A 27,522-nucleotide genomic window follows, 5' to 3' on the forward strand; every position below is an offset into this window, starting at 1 on the left:
TTTTTTTTTTTCCTGTTTTTTTTTTTTTAAATTCTTACAGAAGTCTTAATTTTACTCAAAATTCATGGTAAATTAGGCCCTCCTAAAATAGCTTTATGCAACGGATGAATTTGGAGTCTATCTGAAGTCTATTAGTTTGACCTAAGCCACGACCAAAGTCCGTTTTTGTGTAACCTCTGGCCTACACGCAAAACCTCTGAACTTATTGGAGACTTTAAAGACTGCTGATTTGTGAAAACGGAAAGGGACAATGTCACTGCCATGGCTCCATCCAGACCACATTGGCCAACGTGTGGATATGTTATTTTTTGTTTTGATAGGAGATGAAAGTATTTGATAGAAAAAATAACCAGTTAAACGTGTATGTACATTTTCAGGCAAAAATGCCAATCATTCACTAATTCCAGTTTATCAATTGTGAAAATGTACTGACAGTAAATTAAATGTTTTTGGATAATTTGATGAAGTCACCTTGGGCTCTGGGGCTTTTTTTTTTATCCAGGGCGGATTACGTTTTGGCCGCCAGGGGGCAGAAACACATTAGAACAGTCTACAGTTGCCCAGTCACCATAAAGTTTATCACTGGCATATTAAGGCTGACTTGTTGTCTTCTTTCATATACGGCAGACACAGAGCAACTGTCTGAGATGAATCCCTAGTGACCCTTGTGATCACCTGTATTAATCATATACGATAATCTAATGAATAATAATAAAAAAAAACAAAAAAACACATAGTGTTCATCTCACAGACCAAATGATTAAGTGAGAGAACAATTGCCAAATTAATTGGTGATGGAATTAATCATTAGTTTCAGCACTGAACACAATAATATAATAAAAGTCTTTCCTTTTGTCTTGACATTTTATGGTTCCGAAGTATCCCTGTTAAGCTTGGGACAAACCTGAACATAAGTCAATGGCAACCAATGAGATCTTTTACTTAAATAAGCCTAGAACATGACAACACTACACAAGGGAGTATAAAAAGATACTACATGTTCTTTTAAAAATGCATTAGAATGGATTGTCATATATTATTATAGATGATTAGTGTATTGGTGTTAAGTTGTGTAGCCATATACCCCTTACAGGTTCAGTAGACAATTGCTTGCCAACTCATCAGCCTTAACTTAATAAGCTGGTGATATAGTTTATGGTGACTGTGTGTCAACTATTCTGTATTTCTGCCCCTTGGTGGGCAAAATTAAACCACCTTGGATGATTTAGGGCAGTCTGTAATGGCAGGATTTTGACGTAATGTGAAATGAGGATGTAGAGTATACTTCATTTTAAATTGTTTTGGCCTATATGAGTCAGACCAACACACTGAAGATTCTAAAGGCCAAGTTGTTTTGTCAAGCATCCGGTCATCTCAGTATCACAAAGAGTTTCAATTTAATTCACGGTGCATAGTGGTCTTAAAACACAGAAGGGAAGTTCATACTAAAAACTGCAACTCTTGATGATAATCACTTAAACTGGCATCACATTGTCTTGACAATGGAAAACATAGATTTTGTCCCCATTTCTTACAGTGGGCTCGGCTGGGGAGCTAAGTCTGCAGGACCAAAATGGAGAAGTGGCTTGATCACTGTGAGCTAAGACCCCCCTGAACCACATATGAGCAGTAAGTATAAAATCAAGATAGACTACAGAAATTCCAAAACTGTCCTGATGAGTTTTGAGAGTTTTCAAAAGCAATAGATCACTTTCCCTGTTAACATGGTAAAAAGCAAAAGTTCGGTTTCTGAAATTAATAATTAAATCACCAAATTAAGTCAAAGCTTTTGCTTCATATTCAGCACTACCAAGAATACATAAGGGACGCTACAGTAATGCTGAGGAAATGTCACACAGATTTCCGACACCTGCTGGGCAGATGGGGTGTCTGACGTTCAGTTTGAGGGGGATTGAGGGGCCTGATTAGGCCCCTGAAGGGCCAAAAATCTGGCTATTGGGAAACTGGATGAATTTCTGGCAGAAATTTTGGTCGTCTGTCTTGCAGTTTAAGAACTTCAGGGTTCCAGTTTCCTAAATGGCTGCTGTCAAAAGATGCATTTTAAACTGTACTGAGCTTGTTTTAATATCATCGGAGTAGTATTTTACATGTTTTGGCTAAATAGTCTTGATTGCGACTGTGCAGGCAGATTAAACACAACCAGTTTACATAAAAATCACCAGCTTCAGATAAAGGACCAGAGAAGATAGATTCACAAATAAAATACAATTAAACACGCTTATATTCGAGAGTCGCACCAGAGCGTGTCATATTAAAAATTAAAAATGAAATCAAAATTAAAAGTTCTGCAGTGATAGTGCCTGTTTCCTATGCCTTTTTCCTGGATTTTCCATCTCTGGGTTAGTTGTTTCTTTTCTTTATTTCTGTTTATTTCTTTCTTTTTATTTATGCTCGATACTCCGATGAACACTTCACCGATGGCACAAGCCTGCCAACATTTGATAAATACCTTTCTTTTTACAGTTTAATGTTCTTGTTGAAGTTAGTTGATGTTTTTTTTTGTCACACAGTGTTGAGGGCCCTTCATGTAATGCTAACCACAGTGCCACAATGCCACCCATTTAATCCTGTACAAAAAAGGACATGAGTTTGTTTTCTGTATTCCACTTTATCATGGCTCAACAGAATGAACCAAAATAATAAATAATATACAGCTTAATCAAAGACCAGAAATGTCAGAGAAAACACGTAGTGAAAAAAAATCCCTATGGTGGAAAGTCTTTTATGAGACTTACATAAACAAAAGTACAAGGGTTAGGGGTTTGGGGGAAGCACAAACCCTCTCAGGACCAATTAGTCAGTTTGGCCATAACAGGTTTAAGCAAGACTGTTGTCTTGCGGGAAACAGCCTGTTATGAGGAGAAGAGAAGCTCAGGTCTCTCCTGGGGGCATGTTCAGTAGTAATAGTACTACTACAAGTTTGACTACTACAACTATTATTGCAACTATACCAGTAATACTGCTGCAACTTCATTTACTGCTAGATGTATCACTACTCTTAATATGTATACTGCATCTAAAGCTAGCAATACTACTGTACTTACATTGTGACTACGACAACAAGTAACTCTTATGTACAGTACATTTGACCTGAGTGCAGAAATGATTGAAAATGAAAATAAATCAACAGCAATTTTAATACCTGAATAATTGTTTTAAGTCATTTATAAAATAAAAATGCTAAGCCTTTGTAGATTCCAGTTTGAGGAGTATGGATTTGCAACTTTCTTTTACCTTATCTAATTATGAAATTAATCACTTGTTTTCCGGAATTTTGTAAAAGAAACAATCAGCTGAGTTGTTGAACAAATAAACTGAGAGATACATTGATAAAGAGTAAAATCATCTTGCTGCTTTGTATTGTACAAACACAGTGTTGTTAGAGGTCTCTTGGACATCATATAAAACAGCATCATCATCATCATCATCATGTTGTCAAATTAACAGGTGGCTGCTTCCCTCCAGAGGCTAATTTCTGAGTTTTTTTTTTTTTTTTGCAGAACATATAGTAGTGTAATGAACCGTTCCCTGCAGGCCTGAGGCAGTTGATGCATCCCACCGTTTTGTCCTCTTTGTTATTTATTTTCAGAGATGTCTCCCTGTGGGAGAATCTTAACACATGTAATATACCCAGGGAGCTAATCTCGTTAATTTGGCCACAATACCTTAATAGTAAATCCCTACAGATAATACTCCATTTAATAGTTTGAGTTTAGAAGTGTTGGAGCCCCAGTGCTTCAGTAGTCTCTGGAGTAGGTTCTGATATTGTTTTAGTCCCAGCAAATGAAATTAATAAGAAGTATGAATGTATGTATCAAAGGAATTTAGAAGGCAAATTCTCCAAGACAGGAGGTAGGGCTAGTCAGCAGGTGGTCATCTTAACTTAGCATAAATACTGGAAACAGGGGGACCCAGCTAAAGGGGGAAAAAAACTCTCATCAAACTGACCTTAAACAAGGCACTGAACCTTCCACCAACAGGACAGTGACTGCTTTAGCATACTGAAGTACATGAGTGTTAGGGGTGGCAAACTCAGGACTCGTTTTGGTTACAATCCTTGGGGTCCCAATTTGATTGAGAATTGATTCTCAACTCAAAATAGATTTTGATTGAATAAATAGAAGGAGTGGTACAATTTTTAGGCTCTGACTTCAGTGCACTGGGTGCCAGACCATTCACTTGTGTCCTTACTCCACTGAAATACAATATGAAACATTAATGGAAGTTAAGCAGAATGTTTTTGATAAAGAAAAGAAGTACAGAAAATTGTGTTAAAGTAAAACGTTGACTGCATCAATTTATACGCATCTTGTGATCTTCTGCCTGTGTGAGAACAGTGAAACATTTATTTTATTTATTTATTTTTTTAAACAGAGGGATGGACAGCTGTTCGGAGTTGGTTGAAGTTTTGTAAAGTGGTGCAATGTGTTTAGGTCAGCCGGTCTTGTTTGCTTGTGCTGGAGTTTGATGCTTGACTCTGTTTAATATTAGGTGATGGCAGGTGAAGTATTAACAAAGTACTTCACTGCCTTTATTAAGATGAACTGCATAACTGTAACATGTACACTGTACACTGTGCAGGTGCTGCACTATGTCCATGCGGTTGAGTTCCACCTTTTCCGTTCTGTTTACATAATGTTTTCAACCAACATTATTACAAAAAAATTATTTTAGGTATTTGTGGATCGATTCAGAATTGTAACTGATGAGAATTGCAATTCTTTGGGAATCCCTACTTTACCTATTATATACAATCCCAGTTCATGGACAGAATTCATATGAGTTGTGACACCTGGGGAATGGAATAAGAATCTTTTTTTTTTTTTTTTTTTTTTTTTTTACTCATTTGCTCCCTTACTGTCGATTTACTGGAGAGCTGTCTTCTTATGGTTAACATTATTTTCAAAAACAAGTAATCCAGTAGCTCAGCCAACATGGCAAGTGAATTATTCACTGCTTCCTGTTCGTATTAAAATAATCCAGGTCATGGAAAGTTTCTAACTTCCAAGTTACCTAACAAAACAACTTACCTAGCCCGCCCCCACTTGACTGTCCCTTGCAGTTTGGGACAGAGTGTTTACCTAACCTGTTCTAGATGTGTCATCATCCTGCAGGCGCAGTTTCAACAAACAACTCATTAACAGCCTCATTAGGCAGAGTTGTTCTAGCATTCAACAAGGGATTTAAGTGTAGTTCAGTTGTAAACTTCTTCCTCATGAGGACTGCAAGAAGCAAACAATCAGAAAGAAGTAGTCAAAAAAAGTCTGAAGTACAGTGCAGAAAACAAAAGTTTGATATGGACATATGGTACTTTATTATGTAAATAGCAGTATGATTAGATGCATTAACGGTCTACTTCCTGCCAGCATCGAGCATATTCTGAAATACCTGTGCACATCAAATGAAGGTTCTCAGCAGGATCTTATCCTTTTGGTTAGGACCCAAAGGTCATGACTACAAGTGATGGAACATCGAATGATCGTAAATCAATTGATTAGTCTTTAAGTTTAGCTCCCAATTGACCATGAGGGTCCAGTACAACATCTTCATGACTCTAGACAACTCCAACTTGCCTGTCTCACACTCTGTAGTAATCTCATTCATGAACAAGATCCTAAGAAGCTTGAGCATGCTCAGAGCAACAGCTCTGGCACCTGTATCTGCAGTAACTGGTCATCATAATCCGTCCAACTGACAGACTTTTGAGGCTAAATTAAGCTAGATTTATGATTGATGCAAGGGGTTAACAGGATTCCAGCCATAGATACCTGTGGCATAGCTCAGTGTCCGACTTCTCCTGTTGATATCTCCAAAGCAACACAAGATGGATATATTGTTCATGATCATCTTGTAGTCGTGTGTGTGTTGTGTGCTGTACACATTACATTATAATATGATAATAAATAACATAAACAAATTCATATGTATTTGGCAGTGTTATGGCTGTGGGTCAGGCAACCTATTAGATCCCTAAAAATATGTGATTGTTATCCTTCCTTTCAAGGCTTTTTGTTTCCCCTTAACTATATCTATTGTACACTGTATTCATTGTATCCTCTCAGAATACCTGCAGTATATTGAAAACAAATGCATTCAAAACAGGAACCTAACTGAGAGGTCAACAACTGAAATACATTAAAAACGACATCAAAATAGATGCTCCCTAGGCTGTCAATAGAAAGCTACATGAGAATCTTATGAGTACATAGCACAAGTGCAGTTAATTAATTTGATGAAAAATGTTTTTTTCTTATGCTTACATACAAGAGACTCAAGGGAACAGACACTGACCGTATTTGACATACACAGAGAAGAGAACTGCAAAGCAGTTAAAGCTCATCAGAACTTCATCATCAAAAGAGAGCAAGAGAGAGACGAGCTCACTTCAATCTACATAACACAACACAGTGCTGTGGTGCGGTACTGTTCTCTGTATCAACCCTTGTCGGTGGATGGTATAAGCTTGACAAAAATTTCAAAATGGAATTTTTCAACTCAGCTCTTGGAAAAAATATCACGTTTGTGCGTCCTGCATATTTCATAATAAGTGGTTTTATTGGCATACCTAATATCAAGTATTACTATGTCTTTCTCTTTTTTATTTACCTTGTTTCAGTGCTGGGAAACACAGCTGTAATGGCCGTGATATACTTGGATCATAATCTGAGAACTCCAAAATATGTTGCAGTTTTTAACCTTGCCTTTGTGGACCTGTTTGGTAGCACTGCTTTGGTGCCGAAGGTTCTTGACATCTTTCTGTTTAACCATCGCTACATTCCCTACAATGACTGCTTGACGTTCATGTTTTTCTGCTACACCTCCCTTTCGATGCAGGCTCTTAATCTGGTTGCACTCTCCTATGACAGACTGGTGGCCATCATCTTTCCACTGCACTATCAAGTGAAAGTGACTCATAGGTTCATGTTTTCTTTGATTGCCTCGATCTGGGTGTTTGCCATTATTGTAACACTAATTGCAGTTGGCCTTCTCAGACTGTAGGTCTGTGGTTGTTAACAGCTATTTCTGTGACCATGGCCAGGTATACCGACTTGCGTGCAATGACCATTTCCCAAATTATGTCATTAGTTTTTTGTTCCCAGTTCTTATTTTTCTGGCTTCCACTTGGTTTTATCTTTTTAAGTTACCTATATATTGGCTGTACTATGGCTAAAGTCGCCACAGTTAAACAAGGGTACAAGGCCTTTAAAACCTGCATAGGCCATCTTTCTTTGGTGGCAATCTATTTCATCCCACTGTTAATCACATTTACTATGAGAAAAAATACATTCAAATACCAGGATCATAAACTTGTCTCTGACCTCAGTCTTCCCTCCAATGTTGAACCCAATCATTTACGTTCTGCAGATACAAGAAATCAAAATATCCTTGAAAAGGTTATTGAAAATCAGTGGGAAATCCAAAATAACAATTTGAAAAAAAAAAAAAACATAATGTGAATTAATTCAACGATAATTACATTTCGATGACAAATCTATAAATCAAGTAGCTGTTTTTTTTTTTTTTTTTTACTTGGTATTGAAATCAAATAACCATTTTTAAAGAGAGCACCACACCAAAATAACTACAAACTCCTGTTATAGTGTGTGAGACTGCTGAGGTAAGACTGACAATGCTATCTCTGTCCTCTGTGAAGTTTTCAAAACTAATAGTAGGAGGGAAAAGAAAGAAAGATGACAGAATGTATGCATATCTGAAAAATCACAGTGAATGTATTTTTAGTGTCACCTAAAATAGCGCCCCTATGGCGGCAGGCATATTGGACCTTCATCGTCATTATTACAATAATAAACATGGGGTTAAGTTTATGGAATGGTCATAATTTGACTAGATTTAGGGACAAAAACATCTTGGTTAGGTTCAGGAAAAGATCGCGGTTTGGGTTAAAATAAGTACTTCTGTAAGGTTAGAGGGCCTTCATAGTCATGGCTACAATAATAAACGTGCAGTTAAGTTTGTGGAACATTCATGGATAAAAGAAACAATGTTGACTATAGTCCAGTGTGTCGACCCATCCATTGAACCAAGCCTCGCCCTAATGCGGATTAAACATCTTCCTTTGCTCCCGTCACAGGTACTACGGCTGCTAGAGGTCACTTAATAATTGAAACATAACTGTGGGTTTTAATAAGAGGCTTTCACAGATGACCTATGGGCTTATTTTTTAAAGGAGGACAATCTCAAAAATATGTTTCAGGTTCTGTTTAGTCACGTTTAGCGCAAGTGAAACACAAGCCATTACACAGCCTCTGTAGACAGCTTGATTGATTCAAAATAGGAGCATATCTGTTTCAGCAAGGCGCACATGAGACGAACGGCTGAAAAAGATGGCTGGAACACCTCATGTGTAGGCACGTCATTACTGTAATGAAGACTCTACACTGCCATATTTGAATTCTCTTCCAGTCATTCAGCGAGCACTAGATTTGCTTAACTGGAAGAATTGTATTGTGAAGCACCTACAGGAAGTGTAGATTCTCTGAAGAAGACCTTCTCTTGTTGTATCCTAACTTAAGTGTAATCGAAGTGTAATGAATTGCAATTATCCATTGTAGATGTATTGACCAGTTGAAGGCTTTGGAAATTTACTAAGCGGAACTTTGATCTTGGATTATTTTGTTTCAAACAGTTGATTTTCTTTGCTCAAATGACTTGACTAACCTGAGCAGTAATGACGTTACAATGCAAACTTTACTGTATTAATTCTGGACTGCAAGAAATTCCTCAGTATGTCACTTAACCCTACAGTAAGAGCCTCTTGAGAATTTTATTTTTCTTAAGCAGGGTTAATTTTTAAAGTTTTAATTCTTACTATTTTCAATATATGAAATCTTATTTTGATTAGTATTTTTAAAGAAAAATTGTAATTTTTCCTAGCTGGCTGGTCTTTTTACTCATCATGCATACCCACACAGAATAAATTTACAGGAAATGCTGCATGCGCCTACTGGATGTAAGACAACAGACGGTGCTAGGCATTTGTAAGAGGAACTGTAGTTGTTGACTGGTGTTGTTTGGTTTGGGGATGTGGGGATCACTGTCTGACCCATGGTCTGAAAACTGCATAATGAAGAGCTGATAGTGAAACTTATTACTCCGGTGCAGGTGGTCGGAACTATTCTTTCATGAGCAGGTTCTGTCAGGCTTTTAATGTCTTTACTGTAAAGTCACTACAAGTATGTTTATGCCCCTTTGACTGAGTTTCTGCTAGGGTACCTGTGTTTTAGCTAGGCCTCTACTATGAGAGGGTCTTCCGGTGTGTTTGGGATGTGCCAGTACACAGTAGTAGCATCTCGTTAAGCTCTGAATATAGCAGTTGTCTTCCATGTGTTGAGTTTACTGCACAGAAGAGGAATAAATCTCTTGTTTTTGTATGATATTATCTCTGTGCTGGTGCTTATAAAGGATTGCTATCATTACAAGCAGCTGTGTATTTTGAGAAGAACAATCCAATGGGATCAGACATTCAAGTTTTAAAATCTCCTGTAGTTTATTGCATTTATAAGGTCCAAAGTAGTGGAAGGCAGTTTTCCCAAGTTCAGTATTTATCCGAGGAGTAACTGGATTTTAACAGTCCTGACATCTGGTTTGGTGGATGGTGGGTATAAATTTGAGGAGAGAAGTGGTGTACTGAGGCAGCTTCTGCAGGAGACCTTCATAGATATAAATGACAGGATGTAGTTCTCTTCTTGTTGCTAATGAGGACTAGTCTACTTTTTCATATTGTAAACAGTGATGAGTATAATTTTTATCTCCTGCAGTGACACACAAAGCACAATGATAAATTGCGTCAAGTTGTTTTAAAGTAGAGCAAGAAGAATAAAAGGATATCTCCATAGTCAAGCACAGACACAATGGTCGACTGTACAATCCTTTTTCCTGTAAAGACAGAAACACGCTTTATTCTGAAATAAGAAGTTCAGAAGCTTCGGCCAGTATAATACAATATACGATTAAAAATCATAACTGATTCATCAATGCTATTTTTGCAGTTGAGCTATACCTTGATTATTGAGTTGGCATACATTAGACCAGATTTTTTTTTAACCTTTTTTTCTTCTTTTCTGCTTATTTTTTTGAAGAATATACAAGTAGAGAGAGTCCAAAATGGACCATATACAGACAATTATATATTTAAAACAGGTGTAATGTTAGAAAAATAATCTAATAATCAATTGTATCCTAGCCACACTCTCCTACTTGCGCTGTCAGTGAACCCATGGGGGGCCTTGAGCCCAGAGAAAGTGTAAAGTAGACACAAGGGAACAGACAGGGCGATATAACAGACAGAAACACAGACGAGCACTGCTTCTCTTATTAGCAACTCCTCACTAGACAGTCCGGGCTTGACACAGCTCTGTCAGAAAGAGAGAAAGGGTGAGGACCTTGCCTCTCTCTGCATTAGAGAACCAGGACACCAACTGAAACACAGAGGGGAACAGGCCTCTTAATGGACCCCTTTGCTGCAAACAGTAAAACATTGACAGAAAGTCTTCAAATGGACTTTTTCAACTCAGCTCTTGGGAAAAACATTACCTTTGTGCGTCCTGCATATTTCATAATAAGTGGTTTTATTGGCATACCTAATATCAAGTATTACTATGTCTTTCTCTTGATTATTTACCTTGTTTCAGTGCTGGGAAATACAGTTGTGATGACTGTAATAATTTTGGATCATAATCTGAGAACTCCAAAATATGTTGCAGTTTTTAACCTAGCCTTTGTGGACCTGTTTGGTAGCTCTGCACTGGTGCCGAAGGTTCTTGACATCTTTCTGTTTAACCATCGCTACATTCCCTACAACGACTGCTTGACATTCATGTTTTTCTGCTTCACCTGCTTTTCGATGCAGGCTCTTAATCTGGTTGCACTCTCCTATGACAGACTGGTGGCCATCATCTTTCCACTGCACTATCAATTGAAAGTGACTCACAGTTTCATGTTGTCTTTGATTGGCTCGTTCTGGGTGTTTGTCATTACTATTACACTCATTGCAGTTGGCCTTCTCACAAGACTTTCGTACTGTCAGTCTGTGGTTATTAACAGCTATTACTGTGATCATGGCCCAATTTACCGGCTTGGCTGCAATGATGTTACCCCCAACCGTGCAATTGCTGGTTTGTCACCAATTCTTATTCTTTGGCTTCCACTGGTATTTATCTTGGTAAGTTACTGCTGTATTGTCTATACTTTGTCAAATATTTCCACAGTTCAGGAAAGAGTTAAGGCCTTTAAAACCTGTACAGCTCATCTGTCATTAGTGGCAATCTATTTCCTTCCTGTCATATTTGTTTATTGCTTTGGGAGAACAATACATCCAAATGCCAGGATCATAAACCTATCTCTGACTGCTGTCATCCCTCCCATGTTAAACCCAATCATTTATGTTCTGCAGACACAAGAAATCAAAGTATCTTTGAAGAAGTTGTTTAAAATAAAAGGCCAATCCAAAATTGCAACAAAAATATTTAGCCCTTAAGTTTTGTACCACATGGTACCATCCACTGTAAAACGGTGAAGTAGATTCATTTATTAACAGTAATTTAAAATTTTGCATCAGCATCATATAAACAGTAATAGTAGTCATTTTTTCTTATGCTCAAACCGCATCAATTGCACTGACTTTTGCTTTTAAAGAACAAATGCTTTCAAAATTAATCAGCTATAATACAAGATACACAATAACCCATAAGCAGATACATGATATTCTTATGATGTATTAGCACTCTGGTTTATTGTGACCAAAGAGTAATTTGTTACGATGACTAACTGTCCTTAATGTGAGGAAATTCATTTAATTTTAATCTCACATTTTACAAACCCAGAAGTCTGTTTTTCTCTTTCCCTTAGTAGTTTGTTTGGTCATGCATAGCATTGTGATGGTACTACTATAGAATCTTAAATATTTTCTTTTCTCATGATATTGCATGTACTATTATCGTATGATAACTGGACAAAGTTATGCTGTCTAGTGTTTATGAAATCTGATTAAAAAACATGTTTTGTGTTTCAGAATTTGTACAAAAGACCTTTTGCCCGTCATCTACTGATCTATCTACAAGAAAAACAATTTTAAACTACAAATTTATTTTTTTTATTTCAAAATGAATTATGTTAAGACAGATCAACTTTATTATTGGAATATGATAAAATTGCAAAGGCAGGGAGCTCCAAATATAGTAAATTGTAGAATATTTCGCTATCAAAATAGGGCAGACTTTCTATTTGATCACATTTAATCTTTTTTAACCTGTCTTTTCTTTTTAATCTTGGAAAGTAGTCACACTCCTCATTGTCCTGTTTTCAAAAAGCCTTTGTTTCAACTTTATCCAACACTTGGAATCACACATAGTAACATACACACAAGCATACATGCGCTTTCATTCCAAGATGGTACAGCGGGTTGAAGCATGAATTTAAGGGCTTAATTTCATCCTGATGCACGACATGAAACACAGTGGCACACCGGTGAACTGGTATTTTCCTGCATTGCACTGAGGTTATTTCCTTGCTACGCCAGTTCTGTATCTCTGGTACTCGCCGTGCCCCCTGGTGGGAGGACAGGTGCGGCGGATGCCAAGAATGAGTGTATTTTATTCAGTCTGCGGCTCACCTGCTAAGACTAGGTCAACTCCTCAGCACATTTTTTTTCTATAGTATTTTTGTTACTTTATTTGGTGCATCACATCCCTGTAAACCTCCCATAAAATCACACAACCCCCGTCAGTCATGTTTTGCTCTCCTTTCCAATTACGCTTTTGTACCATAATGTACACAAAAAAAGATGTATTATGGCATTAATGCCAGCCAGGCAGAATACAGATTAATGAGTGATTCTTACCAGCTCTGTCATCCATGAAAGTTAGTAGGAAGACACACTGGCAAGTCTGTTTACAGCCATCTGAAGGCAGAGAGTATCTGCTCCATCTGCAGTCTCTAACAGAAGTGACGTTGCGCACTGTGCAACAAGCAGATGAATGTTGCAAAATAACCACGGAAACGTCTGTGCTTACATGCACAAGACAGTTTTTGCAGTAAATCATCAAGCGTGCTGGAGACTGACACAGTGGAAAAACTTGACATAGTCTCATGGAAAATCCTAGATCAATTAATACTGCTGTCTCTGCTAATATCTCCATCCGGACCGTCCGCTCCTTCCTCCTCCTCCTCCGGTGTCTCCAACCAACATACAAGGTAACTGGGGCAACAGCGTGTGCCTCATCTTCCTTTTAACAAGTCTGGCCAAAGTAAAACCTGGAGCTTCACATTTTTAATGACAATACAGGTCAATTTGTCGCTGTGGATCCCCGACATGATATGATATAGATTCTACTCTATTCTACTTTAACTTTACATATGGCACTACGGTGGTATTTTATGGCAGATGATGATGTTGCATTGTATGATATTTAAAACAGTGCATTATTACACACAGAAAACATTATGATTGTGAGATATTCAAGGTGTCCAAAGTGAATTCAAAAGTAAATTCAGCCTAAAAGACAAATCATCTGCTCTGCGTTGTGTTCATATTTTTGAAATTCTGTACATTCCAGACAATGCAGATGGGAAGAGTCCTTTGTTTAAAGGGGATAAAAGTAGTGAAGGTGACTAGCCACGATTGTCAAAACACACTCTCCTATAATGTATAATAATGTATTCTTTTTGATCCCACCCCGTTTCCAATTGCACCAAGCATGCCCAGTCACAAAAATGCCCCTGAGGGTGCATTTGACTGCACTCTTTGCAATGCATCCAGATTCAGAAAAACGGAGCCCTAAGAGTCACAAGCATCAACTGCTGCCCATGCTTCCCTTGGTCAAGTGGAGCTTAGCCCACTGGAGAAACCCATAGATTCTGGAAAAAAATGCATAGGAGTTCTTGTGTTGACAGACACCTCCAGACAAGTCTTCCAGTGATCAAGTGAGAAGTTGGGACTTAATAATAGTGATAACGGGAGCCTCTTTGTAGACTTCTGCTAGTTTGTCTCTGCTAATGCAGGTGCTTGATAGCCTGTGAGTCAGCCATAGTGACGTCTTCCTGCAGCTAATACTAGCTTGAAGCCTCTGTGCGAAAGGAGTAGTAGACGGGAAGCACGCTCATGTATCAATTAACAGCTGTGAGCTCCCGCCCATGACTTTGGCCTTCTCTGATTGGTTACAACAGCGAGGCTCTTTCAAAAAATTTTGAAGGGAATTTCTCTGCAATGCTGCCAGGCACCAACAGTCTTTGAAAGCACCTTTATACACTAAGATAGGTTTTGGAGCATAATTCAACTAAAAATATTAGAAACAGTTACATACTATAGATTTAAGCCTGCTGCACCAGAGAAGTGCAGGGGGGAATCTTGAATAAAGTTTAGAGAAAAGAATACATACATTCACAGACACAAACCAAAACAATGCGAAACAAAAAAGACATTTGTGGGACTCTGACAAAGAAGAAAACTTTGCGAAGCTGAGGTAAAGCTTGTTTCTTATGCTACATTTTCAAAACAAAGAGTGGTGCAGGTTTCTATTGGATCATCAGAGGGCGTTTACAGGTAATGTTGCCAATTTACTGCCTTTGTCACTAGATTTACCAACTTTTCACACTCTTTGAGTGACTTTTCTTCTCAAAAGCACCTAGCAACAAATATAATCTGACTTTCTGGACAAACCTTAGCCACTTTCTGTAGAAGAACTAAAAAACTAGGCTTTGACCTAGTCTTGTTCCTATTTACACACACGCCTCAAACTGATAGGCCTAATGCACACCCTGACACGGATTGCAGCCGAGATTTATTAGACCATTTCACACAGTGAAATAAACCTACACAATCATAGTTTTTGCACAGTCTAAAGGTTACTTTACTCATGAAAAGAACCCTGATGACATCAAAGTTATTTTCTCAGACTTTAAAAAGCTCCCCCCATTGCCACCGAAGACATTAAAAAACTGATTTCACACTCTGACTAAATGATGAGTAAATCTTGTTGAGTAAAAATGATGGAGTTCTATTTTAGGTAATGTTTTGTATTAAAAGACTGTCATAGTTAGAGATGTCCTGAGCAGCTTTTCATTTTTAGCTGGCGCTAACCATTGCTTTTTACCAATTAAAATGACAAACACCATCTGGTGGCAGATCGGATGCTGCTAATTAAGGTTAGCTCAATGAGTAACTTGTGAGGCCAAACTTAAACTTCTTCTTCTGTTGTCTGGTATGTGTGTTCTCTACAAGCTGGTGTGTATACTCAGGCAAAGATTGTTTGTGAGGGAAGAGATTGCACTCTGTTACACCAATGTACAGTTGTCAGGTTGACATAGAGTGTCTGTAGTTCAAACAAATCCAACAGAGTGACGTGTCTTCTCTGTATTTCAGGAGTAACATTCTCCTAGTTACACTTTAATTCATATCATATCAATATTTTAAGCTTACGGAATATTTTTGAGCCAGACCCTTCAGTATTTTTGATCAAGTAATTTGTGAAAAACAACGTGCATCACATTAAGCAGTTGTTATTTCAGTGTGTTAGATACATATCTAATTTACATTTAAGTAAATACGAGTGCCATTTGGACTGATAACCAATATTTAGGGGACTCGGATCGGGGCCAGAGAAACTTGATGGCGAATTCCTAGTTGTAGTTTTTTCCTGCAGAACGGCATATCCTGTTACACCCATATCTCTTGTGGAGAAGGTGATTTTGGTGCCATACATTTGTTACAGTCGAAATTCTGAATGTACCTTTAAGACATACCGTGTTGCCTAGGTACAAGAGAAGCAACATTATCAATCAGCGCCTCGTATTTCGTTTAGTTAGTAGAGTGCTTAACCTACCACGGACGGATGAATACTGCTGACCTCCTATCTCCTTTTGCCTCTCGACTCAAGTGTAATACTTGGGTTATGTGTGGCCTCTGTTTTATTCATGTGTGATAAGATAGTAGCCGTACAACCGGGCTTGGTAAGGTTGGTGAATATGTTAGTAATAAACAGTCTGTGCAATTGGCTGTGCGTTTTTGAATCTTGTCTTCTTCTACGTTCTCCAAGCTACCTTAACCAAGAAACACGGACCCAAGCTGTTACACATTGTTTGTGAATTTTTGTCTCTGCAGACTTGAGCATGGTGAATTTTTGCTGGTGAATATGATGTAAACAAACTTGACCAACAGCTGTGCTCTAGACCCACAGGCTGAAAGTAAAGCATGGAAGAGTATATAGTTCTGCAAGTACTGCACCATCTAGTGCTTTATAATTGTACTTTATTATTAAAGGATAAGTTCAGATTTCTTTTGAGTCTGTTTTAATGCAATACACACAGTCCCATATGTACATTCCCCATTTCTGTTATCAGCCAACCAAACACAATTTTGAAACCATACCACCTGAGATTTTATGGTTTATTTATTTTTAATCCTAAAAAAGTCACTAATTAAGGTTTAGAATTTTTAATGGGTATTGTATTTTTGTCCTGTGTCTACATTGCGCCATTAACAGATAATGAAGTATCCTCTAGTCAGTAGTTAAGTGAATCGATTGCATCATCACATCGATGACATAAACAATGAGACAGTTACACAATGAAGTAGATCAGCATCTAATTCATGAACATGTGACGCAGCCACCTGCATTTCTACTGTCCCAAAGTAACAGGGATAAAATATAAATGACAGTGCTCTCACAGACAACTCACTTTAGTGCACTTCACACTTGACATTTGCTGAGGTGAGTTTGGCTACAACAGTTTCTATTAAGCAGCAGTGTCATCATTTATCATATATTGTGTTATTTTTTCTTTGTACATCTAGGGAAACAGACATTCATAATGGACCCAGAAGAGAAAGCTGCTACCATGTATAATGCCACATTTGTTCGACCTGCAAAGTTCTATCTCAGTGGGTTTTCCAACATCCCTCATGTTAAGTATTACTATGTCTTCCTGTGTTTTGTCTATATCATGACTGTTCTTGGGAATGGCTTCCTTCTCTCAGTTATCTACATGGTCAAGACTCTTCATACACCTAAATACATGATTGTGGTAAACCTGGCTTTGACAGATTTTTGTGGAAGCACCACTCTCATCCCAAAACTCTTGGACACATTTTTGTTTGACAGGAGATACATTGTCTATGAGGCTTGCTTAAGTTATATGTTCTTTGTTTTGTACTTTGGAAGTATGCAGTCATGGACACTTGTCACTATGGCATATGACAGATTTGTAGCAATTTGCTTCCCTTTAAGGTACCATAGTATTGTGACTAAACCAGCTGTTGCTGCAATGCTGCTTTTTGCGTGGTTTTTTTTATCCATTGTGGTAGCATTAACTGTTGGATTCATAGCCCGCCTCTCCTTCTGTGGATCTGTGGTGATAAAAAGCTTTTTCTGTGATCATGGACCAATATACAGTCTTGCCTGTAATGACACGTCTTTAAATGACATAATGGCATGGATTTCATTCATCGTAATACTCTGTTTTCCTCTTATTTTGATAGCATTCACATATGTTTGCATTTCCATAGCACTGAGCAGGATTGCATCAGCAGAAGAACGACTCAAAGCATTGAAAACTTGTACTTCTCACCTGATCCTTGTGGCTATTTTCTTCATACCAATTGTGGGCACCAACATAGCTGCAGTGTCCTCCTACATCCATCCTAATGCCAGGATCATAAACTCCTCTTTGACACACACCATACCAGCTTTGCTCAATCCTATTGTATACTCTTTAAAGACAGAAGAAGTGCTGAACTCTATCAGGGAGCTTTGGAAAAGAAATAGGCTAAGAAATATAAACTTGTGGAAAAAAAGGTGAAATCTTTATCAATGCTGTGTTGACACATTAGGAGTGTTATTTAATGTATTTTGTTAAATCTGAATATCAAAGGAAATTGTTTAATTATAATGCATTAGTTGTACTATGATCTCCCATGTAATATGAAATCTGGGATTTCCATATGTTGCTAATATACACTGAGTGAGATAACAATAATTAAGGAAAAAGAATCAAACCATCTGCAGCTCTTTTCTGAAAAGACTTTTATTGCCGTAATCTTAAAGAACAGGTGTGACACAATGAACTCCTCAAACTCTCTCAGCGAGTGTCTCCAAGAACAGTAACTACTTGTTTTTATATTTTACAGTACTTCAACTTATCTATTGCTATATACATCGACCAGCCACAACATTACAACCACATACCAGTTTTAATGTTGTGGCTGATCGGTGTATAGTATATCCAGCATATATGTATATATGTATATATATATATATATATATGTATATGTGTGTATATGTACATGCAATGTGTATATACTGTGCAAATACTGATCTGTTTGTGTGTGTGTGTGTCTTACTTTGTGAAGCCTGCACTATTTGAGAGAAGTGTTGATTCAGTTCAGTAGCATTTGTGTCCAATGTTTTTTATTCATGTTAAACATCTATCCCTTTTAATAAATCCATACTGACTGATGTGTCCCTATATTGTACTGCTGTGCCATTGTGGTACTTTGATTTCCCTGCGCAGGATCAGTTGGTTTTTTTTTTCTTATCTTACCTTTTTTTTAAATCTTACCTATAATTATTGTGTCAAGTCTTTGCTAATATCACTCTGTGGAGACAAAGGTGCAGCTGTTTTACTTTGTTCTTTGGATGTTGTGAGGGGACAATCACATCATACTTTTCACTTCTTGTTCCATTATTCCCTGCAATATTTCAAACTGATCTGCTGTCACAAAATGCCTGAAAATGACTGTTGTCTTGTACGTTTTGAAGACGCATTTTTGATTAACGATAAGAGCTGAGCTCACTGACAAACACTTTGCATTTCCTGTGACTACTCCATAATAAAAGTCAACCCGCTTGTACCAGTTCGATGCTTTTAATGTAAAGCTGCAGCAGTAGGAAATGTTCAGTTTGCACTAGCAGTAATTAATACAGCATTTTTTTTTTCCAGGAACGTTGCCACAGACACCCAGTTGGTAATACTGCAAATAAATAAATATGGCAATACTTTCGTCAATGGGTCATACCCTCAGTCACCATTGTGTTAACTAAATTCGACGATAGATAGTGGCTTAGCAGACATTTATTTAAATAAAATTCTTAGAGATTTCCACTTTAAAGGATAAGATCACATTTCTTTTGAGTCTATGTTGATAGAATACTCACATGTCCATATACATATGGGCCCCTGTGAAAAATTAATTCCGATTTTCAAAGATTTTAGATCTTATCAGACTGTTTTTAAAGAACCTACAGTATAGAAGCACTTTTGAAAAACCATAGCACCTGAGAATTTATGATCTATTTATTTTTCATCCTATTTTTTATCACTAATCATGGTTTAGAATTTTTGTTGGGTTTGGTAGTTTTATTTACTGATAATGAAGTATCCTCTAGTCAGCAGTTGAGTGAATCGATTGCATCAGCACATCGGACATATAAACTATGAGACAGTAACACACTGAAGTAGATCAGCATCTAATTCATGAACATGTGACGCAGCCACCTGCATTTCTACTGTCCCAAAGTGACAGGGATAAAATATAAATGACAGTGCTCTCACAGACAACTCACTTTAGTGCACTTCACACTTGACATTTGCTGAGGTGAGTTTGGCTACAACAGTTTCTATTAAGCAGCAGTGTCATCATTTATCAAATATTGTGTTAATTTTTCTTTTTACATCTAGGGAAACAGACATTCATAATGGACCCAGAAAAGCTGCTACCATGTATAATGCCACATTTGTTCGACCTGCAAAGTTCTATCTCAGTGGGTTTTCCAACATCCCTCATGTTAAGTATTACTATGTCTTCCTGTGTTTTGTCTATATCATGACTGTTCTTGGGAATGGCCTCCTTCTCTCAGTTATCTACATGGTCAAGACTCTTCATACACCTAAATACATGATTGTGTTCAACCTGGCTTTGACAGATTTGTGTGGAAGCACTGCTCTCATCCCAAAACTCTTGGACACATTTTTGTTTGACAGGAGATACATTGTCTATGAGGCTTGCTTAAGTTATATGTTCTTTGTTTTGTACTTTGGAAGTATGCAGTCATGGACACTTGTCACTATGGCATATGACAGATTTGTAGCAATTTGCTTCCCTTTAAGGTACCATAGTATTGTGACTAAACCAGCTGTTGCTGCAATGCTGCTTTTTGCGTGGTTTTTTTTATCCATTTTATTTGCATTAACTGTTGGATTCATAGACCGCCTCTCCTTCTGTGGATCTGTGGTGATAAAAAGCTTTTTCTGTGATCATGCACCAGTATTCAGTCTTGCCTGTAATGACACGTCTTTTAATAACATACTGGCTTGGATTGCATTCATCATAGTACTCTGTTTTCCTCTTATTTTGATAGCATTCACATATGTTTGCATTTCCATAGCACTGAGCAGGATTGCATCAGCAGAAGAACGACTCAAAGCATTGAAAACTTGTACTTCTCACCTGATCCTTGTAGCTGTTTTCTTCATACCAATTGTGAGCACCAACATAGCTGCAGTGTCCTCCTACATCCATCCTAATGCCAGGATCATAAACTCCTCTTTGACACACACCATACCAGCTTTGCTCAATCCTATTGTATACTCTTTAAAGACAGAAGAAGTGCTGAACTCTATCAGGAAAGTTTGCAAACAAAATAGGCCTAGCAACACGACCTTCTCCAAAAAGGTGAACTCTACCACTGCTGTGTTGACACATTAGGAGTGTTATTTAATGTATTTTGTTAAATCTGAATATCAAAGGAAATTGTTTAATTATAATGCATTAGTTGTACTATGATCTCCCATGTAATATGAAATCTGGGATTTCCATATGTTGCTAATATACACTGAGTGAGATAACAATAATTAAGGAAAAAGAATCAAACCATATGCAGTTCTTTTCTGAAAAGACTTTTATTGCCGTAATCTTAAAGAACAGGTGTGACACAATGAACTCCTCAAACTCTCTCAGCGAGTGTCTCCAAGAACAGTAACTACTTGTTTTTATATTTTACAGTACTTCAACTTATCTATTGCTATATACATCGACCAGCCACAACATTACAACCAGTTACCAGTTTTAATGTTGTGGCTGATCGGTGTATAGTATATCCAGCATGTATGTGTGTGTGTATATATATATATATATATATATATATATATATATATATATATATATATATATATATATATGTATATATATATATATATATGTATATATATATATATATATATATATATATATATGTATATATATATATATATATATATATATATATATATATATATGTGTGTGTATATGTACATGCAATGTGTATATACTGTGCAAATACTGATCTGTGTGTGTGTGTGTGTGTGTGTGTGTGTGTGTGTGTGTGTGTGTGTGTGTGAGAGTGTGTTTCAGTGTTACAGTAGATAAGAGCAAATAGCCAACGCTTCAGCTTGCTTTCATCGGTTTTCAAACATTGGAAATCATACCATTATTCATACTGTCATAAAATTAAGCATGTAAAAGTCAAGAGTCAGAAAGAGTGTTCTCACCAAACATTCTCCTCATTTATCCAATAAAATAAACACCATCCTAAAATGTAACTTCAGCACTGGCTGAATCAATCCAAATCATTTTAATCACCATACTGTATCATCAGTCAGTCATCCACAGCTCCTGACCGTTTCATTTAGGTCTAAATTTTTGCTACACCCAATATGGATGAATACATAAAACAAGCTATCAGTCTGTGACACGTTTAATCATCCTAGGTGGCATGAATAATAGTTATTCCACCCAAACAAGATTCTTGAAAGAACGGTGACCGCAATATTATGAAACACAGTACAACATCCAGCCAGTGCAACATTCCCACATCAAATACTACTGTTACTTATTGAAGCTTGCACTATTTGAGAGAAGTGTTGATTCAGTTCAATAGCATTTGTGTCCAATGTTTTTTATTCATGTTAAACATCTATCCCTTTTAATAAATCCATACTGTCTGATGTGTCCCTATATTGTACTGCTGTGCCATTGTGGTACTTTGATTTCCCTGCACAGGATCAGTTTTTTTTTTTTTTCTTATCTTACCTTTTTTTTTAAATCTTACTTATAATTATTGTGTCTAGTCTTTGCTAATATCACTCTGTGGAGACAAAGTTGCAGCTGTTTTACTTTGTTCTTTGGATGTTGTGAGGGGACAATCACATCATACTTTTCACTTCTTGTTCCATTATTCCCTGCAATATTTCAAACTGATCTGCTGTCACAAAATGCCTGAAAATGACTGTTGTCTTGTACGTTTTGAAGACGCATTTTTGATTAACGATAAGAGCTGAGCTCACTGACAAACACTTTGCATTTCCTGTGACTACTCCATAATAAAAGTCAACCCGCTTGTACCAGTTTGATGCTTTTAATGTGAAGCTGCAGCAGTAGGAAATGTTCAGTTTGCACTAGCGGTGACTTAATACAGCATTTTTTTTTTCAGGAACGTTGCCACAGACACCCAGTTGGTAATACTGCAAATAAATAAATATGGCAATACTTTCGTCAATGGGTCATACCCTCAGTCACCATTGTGTTAGCTAAATTCGACGATAGATAGTGGCTTAGCAGACATTTATTTAAATAAAATTCTTAGAGATTTCCACTTTAAAGGATAAGATCACATTTCTTTTGAGTCTATGTTGATAGAATACTCACATGTCCATATACATATGGGCCCTGTGAAAAATTAATTCCGATTTTCAAAGATTTTAGATCTTATCAGACTGTTTTTAAGAACCTACAGTATAGAAGCACTTTTGAAAACCATAGCACCTGAGAATTTATGATCTATTTATTTTTCATCCTATTTTTATCACTAATCATGGTTTAGAATTTTTGTTGGGTTTGGTAGTTTTATTTACTGATAATGAAGTATCCTCTAGTCAGCAGTTGAGTGAATCGATTGCATCAGCACATCGACGACATAAACTATGAGACAGTAACACACTGAAGTAAATCAGCATCTAATTCATGAACATGTGACGCAGCCACCTGCATTTCTACTGTCCCAAAGTGACAGGGATAAAATATAAATAACAGTGCTCTCACAGACAACTCACTTTAGTGCACTTCACACTTGACATTTGCTGAGGTGAGTTTGGCTACAACAGTTTCTATTAAGCAGCAGTGTCATCATTTATCATATATTGTGTTATTTTTTCTTTGTACATCTAGGGAAACAGACATTCATAATGGACCCAGAAGAGAAAGCTGCTACCATGTATAATGCCACATTTGTTCGCCCTGCAAAGTTCTATCTCAGTGGGTTTTCCAACATCCCTCATGTTAAGTATTACTATGTCTTCCTGTGTTTTGTCTATATCATGACTGTTCTTGGGAATGGCCTCCTTCTCTCAGTTATCTACATGGTCAAGACTCTTCATACACCTAAATACATGATTGTGTTCAACCTGGCTTTGACAGATTTGTGTGGAAGCACTGCTCTCATCCCAAAACTCTTGGACACATTTTTGTTTGACAGGAGATACATTGTCTATGAGGCTTGCTTAAGTTATATGTTCTTTGTTTTGTACTTTGGAAGTATGCAGTCATGGACACTTGTCACTATGGCATATGACAGATTTGTAGCAATTTGCTTCCCTTTAAGGTACCATAGTATTGTGACTAAACCAGCTGTTGCTGCAATGCTGCTTTTTGCGTGGTTTTTTTTATCCAGTTTATTTGCATTAACTGTTGGATTCATAGACCGCCTCTCCTTCTGTGGATCTGTGGTGATAAAAAGCTTTTTCTGTGATCATGCACCAGTATTCAGTCTTGCCTGTAATGACACGTCTTTTAATAACATACTGGCTTGGATTGCATTCATCATAGTACTCTGTTTTCCTCTTATTTTGATAGCATTCACATATGTTTGCATTTCCATAGCACTGAGCAGGATTGCATCAGCAGAAGAACGACTCAAAGCATTGAAAACTTGTACTTCTCACCTGATCCTTGTGGCTATTTTCTTCATACCAATTGTGAGCACCAACATAGCTGCAGTGTCCTCCTACATCCATCCTAATGCCAGGATCATAAACTCCTCTTTGACACACACCATACCAGCTTTGCTCAATCCTATTGTATACTCTTTAAAGACAGAAGAAGTGCTGAACTCTATCAGGAAAGTTTGCAAACAAAATAGGCTAAGAAATATAAACCTTCTCCAAAAAGGTGAACTCTACCACTGCTGTGTTGACACATTAGGAGTGTTATTTAATGTATTTTGTTAAATCTGAATATCAAAGGAAATTGTTTAATTATAATGCATTAGTTGTACTATGATCTCCCATGTAATATGAAATCTGGGATTTCCATATGTTGCTAATATACACTGAGTGAGATAACAATAATTAAGGAAAAAGAATCAAACCATATGCAGTTCTTTTCTGAAAAGACTTTTATTGCCGTAATCTTAAAGAACAGGTGTGACACAATGAACTCCTCAAACTCTCTCAGCGAGTGTCTCCAAGAACAGTAACTACTTGTTTTTATATTTTACAGTACTTCAACTTATCTATTGCTATATACATCGACCAGCCACAACATTACAACCACATACCAGTTTTAATGTTGTGGCTGATCGGTGTATAGTATATCCAGCATGTATGTGTGTGTATATATATATATATATGTGTGTGTATATGTACATGCAATGTGTATATACTGTGCAAAAATACTGATCTGTGTGTGTGTGTGTGTGTGTGTGTGTGTGTGTGTGTGTGTGTGTGTGTGTGTGTGTGTGTGTGTGTGTGTGTGTGTGTCATACAATCATTTAATCACCATACTGTATCATCAGTCAGTCATCCACAGCTCCTGACCGTTTCATTTAGGTCTAAATTTTTTTACACCCAATATGGATGAATACATAAAAATCAGTCTGTGACACGTTTAGGCATGAATAATAGTTATTCCACCAAACAAGATTCTTGAAAATATTATGAAACACAGTACAACATCCAGCCAGTGCAACATTCCCACATCAAGTACTACTGTTACTTATTGAAGCCTGCACTATTTGAGAGAAGTGTTGATTCAGTTCAGTAGCATTTGTGTCCAATGTTTTTTATTCATGTTAAACATCTATCCCTTTTAATAAATCCATACTGACTGATGTGTCCCTATATTGTACTGCTGTGCCATTGTGGTACTTTGATTTCCCTGCGCAGGATCAGTTGGTTTTTTTTTTCTTATCTTACCTTTTTTTTTAAATCTTACCTATAATTATTGTGTCAAGTCTTTGCTAATATCACTCTGTGGAGACAAAGGTGCAGCTGTTTTACTTTGTTCTTTGGATGTTGTGAGGGGACAATCACATCATACTTTTCACTTCTTGTTCCATTATTCCCTGCAATATTTCAAACTGATCTGCTGTCACAAAATGCCTGAAAATGACTGTTGTCTTGTACGTTTTGAAGACGCATTTTTGATTAACGATAAGAGCTGAGCTCACTGACAAACACTTTGCATTTCCTGTGACTACTCCATAATAAAAGTCAACCCGCTTGTACCAGTTCGATGCTTTTAATGTGAAGCTGCAGCAGTAGGAAATGTTCAGTTTGCACTAGCAGTAATTAATACAGCATTTTTTTTTTCCAGGAACGTTGCCACAGACACCCAGTTGGTAATACTGCAAATAAATAAATATGGCAATACTTTCGTCAATGGGTCATACCCTCAGTCACCATTGTGTTAACTAAATTCGACGATAGATAGTGGCTTAGCAGACATTTATTTAAATAAAATTCTTAGAGATTGCCACTTTAAAGGATAAGATCACATTTCTTTTGAGTCTATGTTGATAGAATACTCACATGTCCATATACATATGGGCCCCTGTGAAAAATTAATTCCGATTTTCAAAGATTTTAGATCTTATCAGACTGTTTTTAAAGAACCTACAGTATAGAAGCACTTTTGAAAAACCATAGCACCTGAGAATTTATGATCTATTTATTTTTCATCCTATTTTTTATCACTAATCATGGTTTAGAATTTTTGTTGGGCATGGTAGTTTTATTTACTGATAATGAAGTATCCTCTAGTCAGCAGTTGAGTGAATCGATTGCATCAGCACATCGATGACATAAACTATGAGACAGTTACACAATGAAGTAAATCAGCATCTAATTCATGAACATGTGACGCAGCCACCTGCATTTCTACTGTCCCAAAGTGACAGGGATAAAATATAAATGACAGTGCTCTCACAGACAACTCACTTTAGTGCACTTCACACTTGACATTTGCTGAGGTGAGTTTGGCTACAACAGTTTCTATTAAGCAGCAGTGTCATCATTTATCAAATATTGTGTTATTTTTTCTTTTTACATCTAGGGAAACATACATTCATAATGGACCCAGAAGAGAAAGCTGCTACCATGTATAATGCCACATTTGTTCGACCTGCAAAGTTCTATCTCAGTGGGTTTTCCAACATCCCTCATGTTAAGTATTACTATGTCTTCCTGTGTTTTGTCTATATCATGACTGTTCTTGGGAATGGCCTCCTTCTCTCAGTTATCTACATGGTCAAGACTCTTCATACACCTAAATACATGATTGTGTTCAACCTGGCTTTGACAGATTTGTGTGGAAGCACTGCTCTCATCCCAAAACTCTTGGACACATTTTTGTTTGACAGGAGATACATTGTCTATGAGGCTTGCTTAAGTTATATGTTCTTTGTTTTGTACTTTGGAAGTATGCAGTCATGGACACTTGTCACTATGGCATATGACAGATTTGTAGCAATTTGCTTCCCTTTAAGGTACCATAGTATTGTGACTAAACCAGCTGTTGCTGCAATGCTGCTTTTTGCGTGGTTTTTTTTATCCATTTTATTTGTATTAAGTGTTGTATTCTTAGCTCGCCTCTCCTTCTGTGGATCTGTGGTGATAAAAAGCTTTTTCTGTGATCATGCACCAATATACAGTCTTGCCTGTAATGACACGTCTTTAAATGACATAATGGCATGGATTTCATTCATCGTAATACTCTGTTTTCCTCTTATTTTGATAGCATTCACATATGTTTGCATTTCCATAGCACTGAGCAGGATTGCATCAGCAGAAGAACGACTCAAAGCATTGAAAACTTGTACTTCTCACCTGATCCTTGTGGCTATTTTCTTCATACCAATTGTGGGCACCAACATAGCTGCAGTGTCCTCCTACATCCATCCTAATGCCAGGATCATAAACTCCTCTTTGACACACACCATACCAGCTTTGCTCAATCCTATTGTATACTCTTTAAAGACAGAAGAAGTGCTGAACTCTATCAGGGAGCTTTGGAAAAGAAATAGGCTAAGAAATATAAACTTGTGGAAAAAAAGGTGAAATCTTTATCAATGCTGTGTTGACACATTAGGAGTGTTATTTAATGTATTTTGTTAAATCTGAATATCAAAGGAAATTGTTTAATTATAATGCATTAGTTGTACTATGATCTCCCATGTA

General features: G+C 37.1%; 4 protein-coding genes across 4 annotated transcripts; all 4 read left to right on the forward strand.

Moving 5' to 3' along the window:
• Positions 1 to 1,559: 1,559 nt before the first annotated feature.
• Positions 1,560 to 27,402, forward strand: LOC120802232 (olfactory receptor 1-like). Its single transcript, XM_040149812.1, has 2 exons — positions 1,560 to 1,629; positions 26,399 to 27,402. The coding sequence occupies exons 1-2, from the start codon at positions 1,623 to 1,625 to the stop codon at positions 27,400 to 27,402; spliced, it is 1,011 nt and encodes a 336-aa protein (XP_040005746.1). The 5' UTR covers positions 1,560 to 1,622.
• LOC120802233 (olfactory receptor 146-like) lies at positions 1,576 to 17,835 on the forward strand. The gene is made up of 2 exons (XM_040149813.1): positions 1,576 to 1,629; positions 16,832 to 17,835. Exons 1-2 carry the CDS (start codon positions 1,623 to 1,625, stop codon positions 17,833 to 17,835), a joined length of 1,011 nt encoding a protein of 336 aa, XP_040005747.1. The 5' UTR covers positions 1,576 to 1,622.
• Positions 19,041 to 20,740, forward strand: LOC120802340 (olfactory receptor 146-like). Its single transcript, XM_040150046.1, has 3 exons — positions 19,041 to 19,044; positions 19,129 to 19,173; positions 19,746 to 20,740. The coding sequence occupies exons 1-3, from the start codon at positions 19,041 to 19,043 to the stop codon at positions 20,738 to 20,740; spliced, it is 1,044 nt and encodes a 347-aa protein (XP_040005980.1).
• Positions 23,254 to 24,294, forward strand: LOC120802804 (olfactory receptor 1L4-like). The gene has a single exon (XM_040150972.1). The coding sequence runs from the start codon at positions 23,254 to 23,256 to the stop codon at positions 24,292 to 24,294; it is 1,041 nt and encodes a 346-aa protein (XP_040006906.1).
• Positions 27,403 to 27,522: the final 120 nt, after the last annotated feature.

The sequence above is a fragment of the Xiphias gladius genome, chromosome 17, assembly GCF_016859285.1.
Source record: "Xiphias gladius isolate SHS-SW01 ecotype Sanya breed wild chromosome 17, ASM1685928v1, whole genome shotgun sequence".
Taxonomy (NCBI): Eukaryota; Metazoa; Chordata; class Actinopteri; order Istiophoriformes; family Xiphiidae; genus Xiphias; species Xiphias gladius.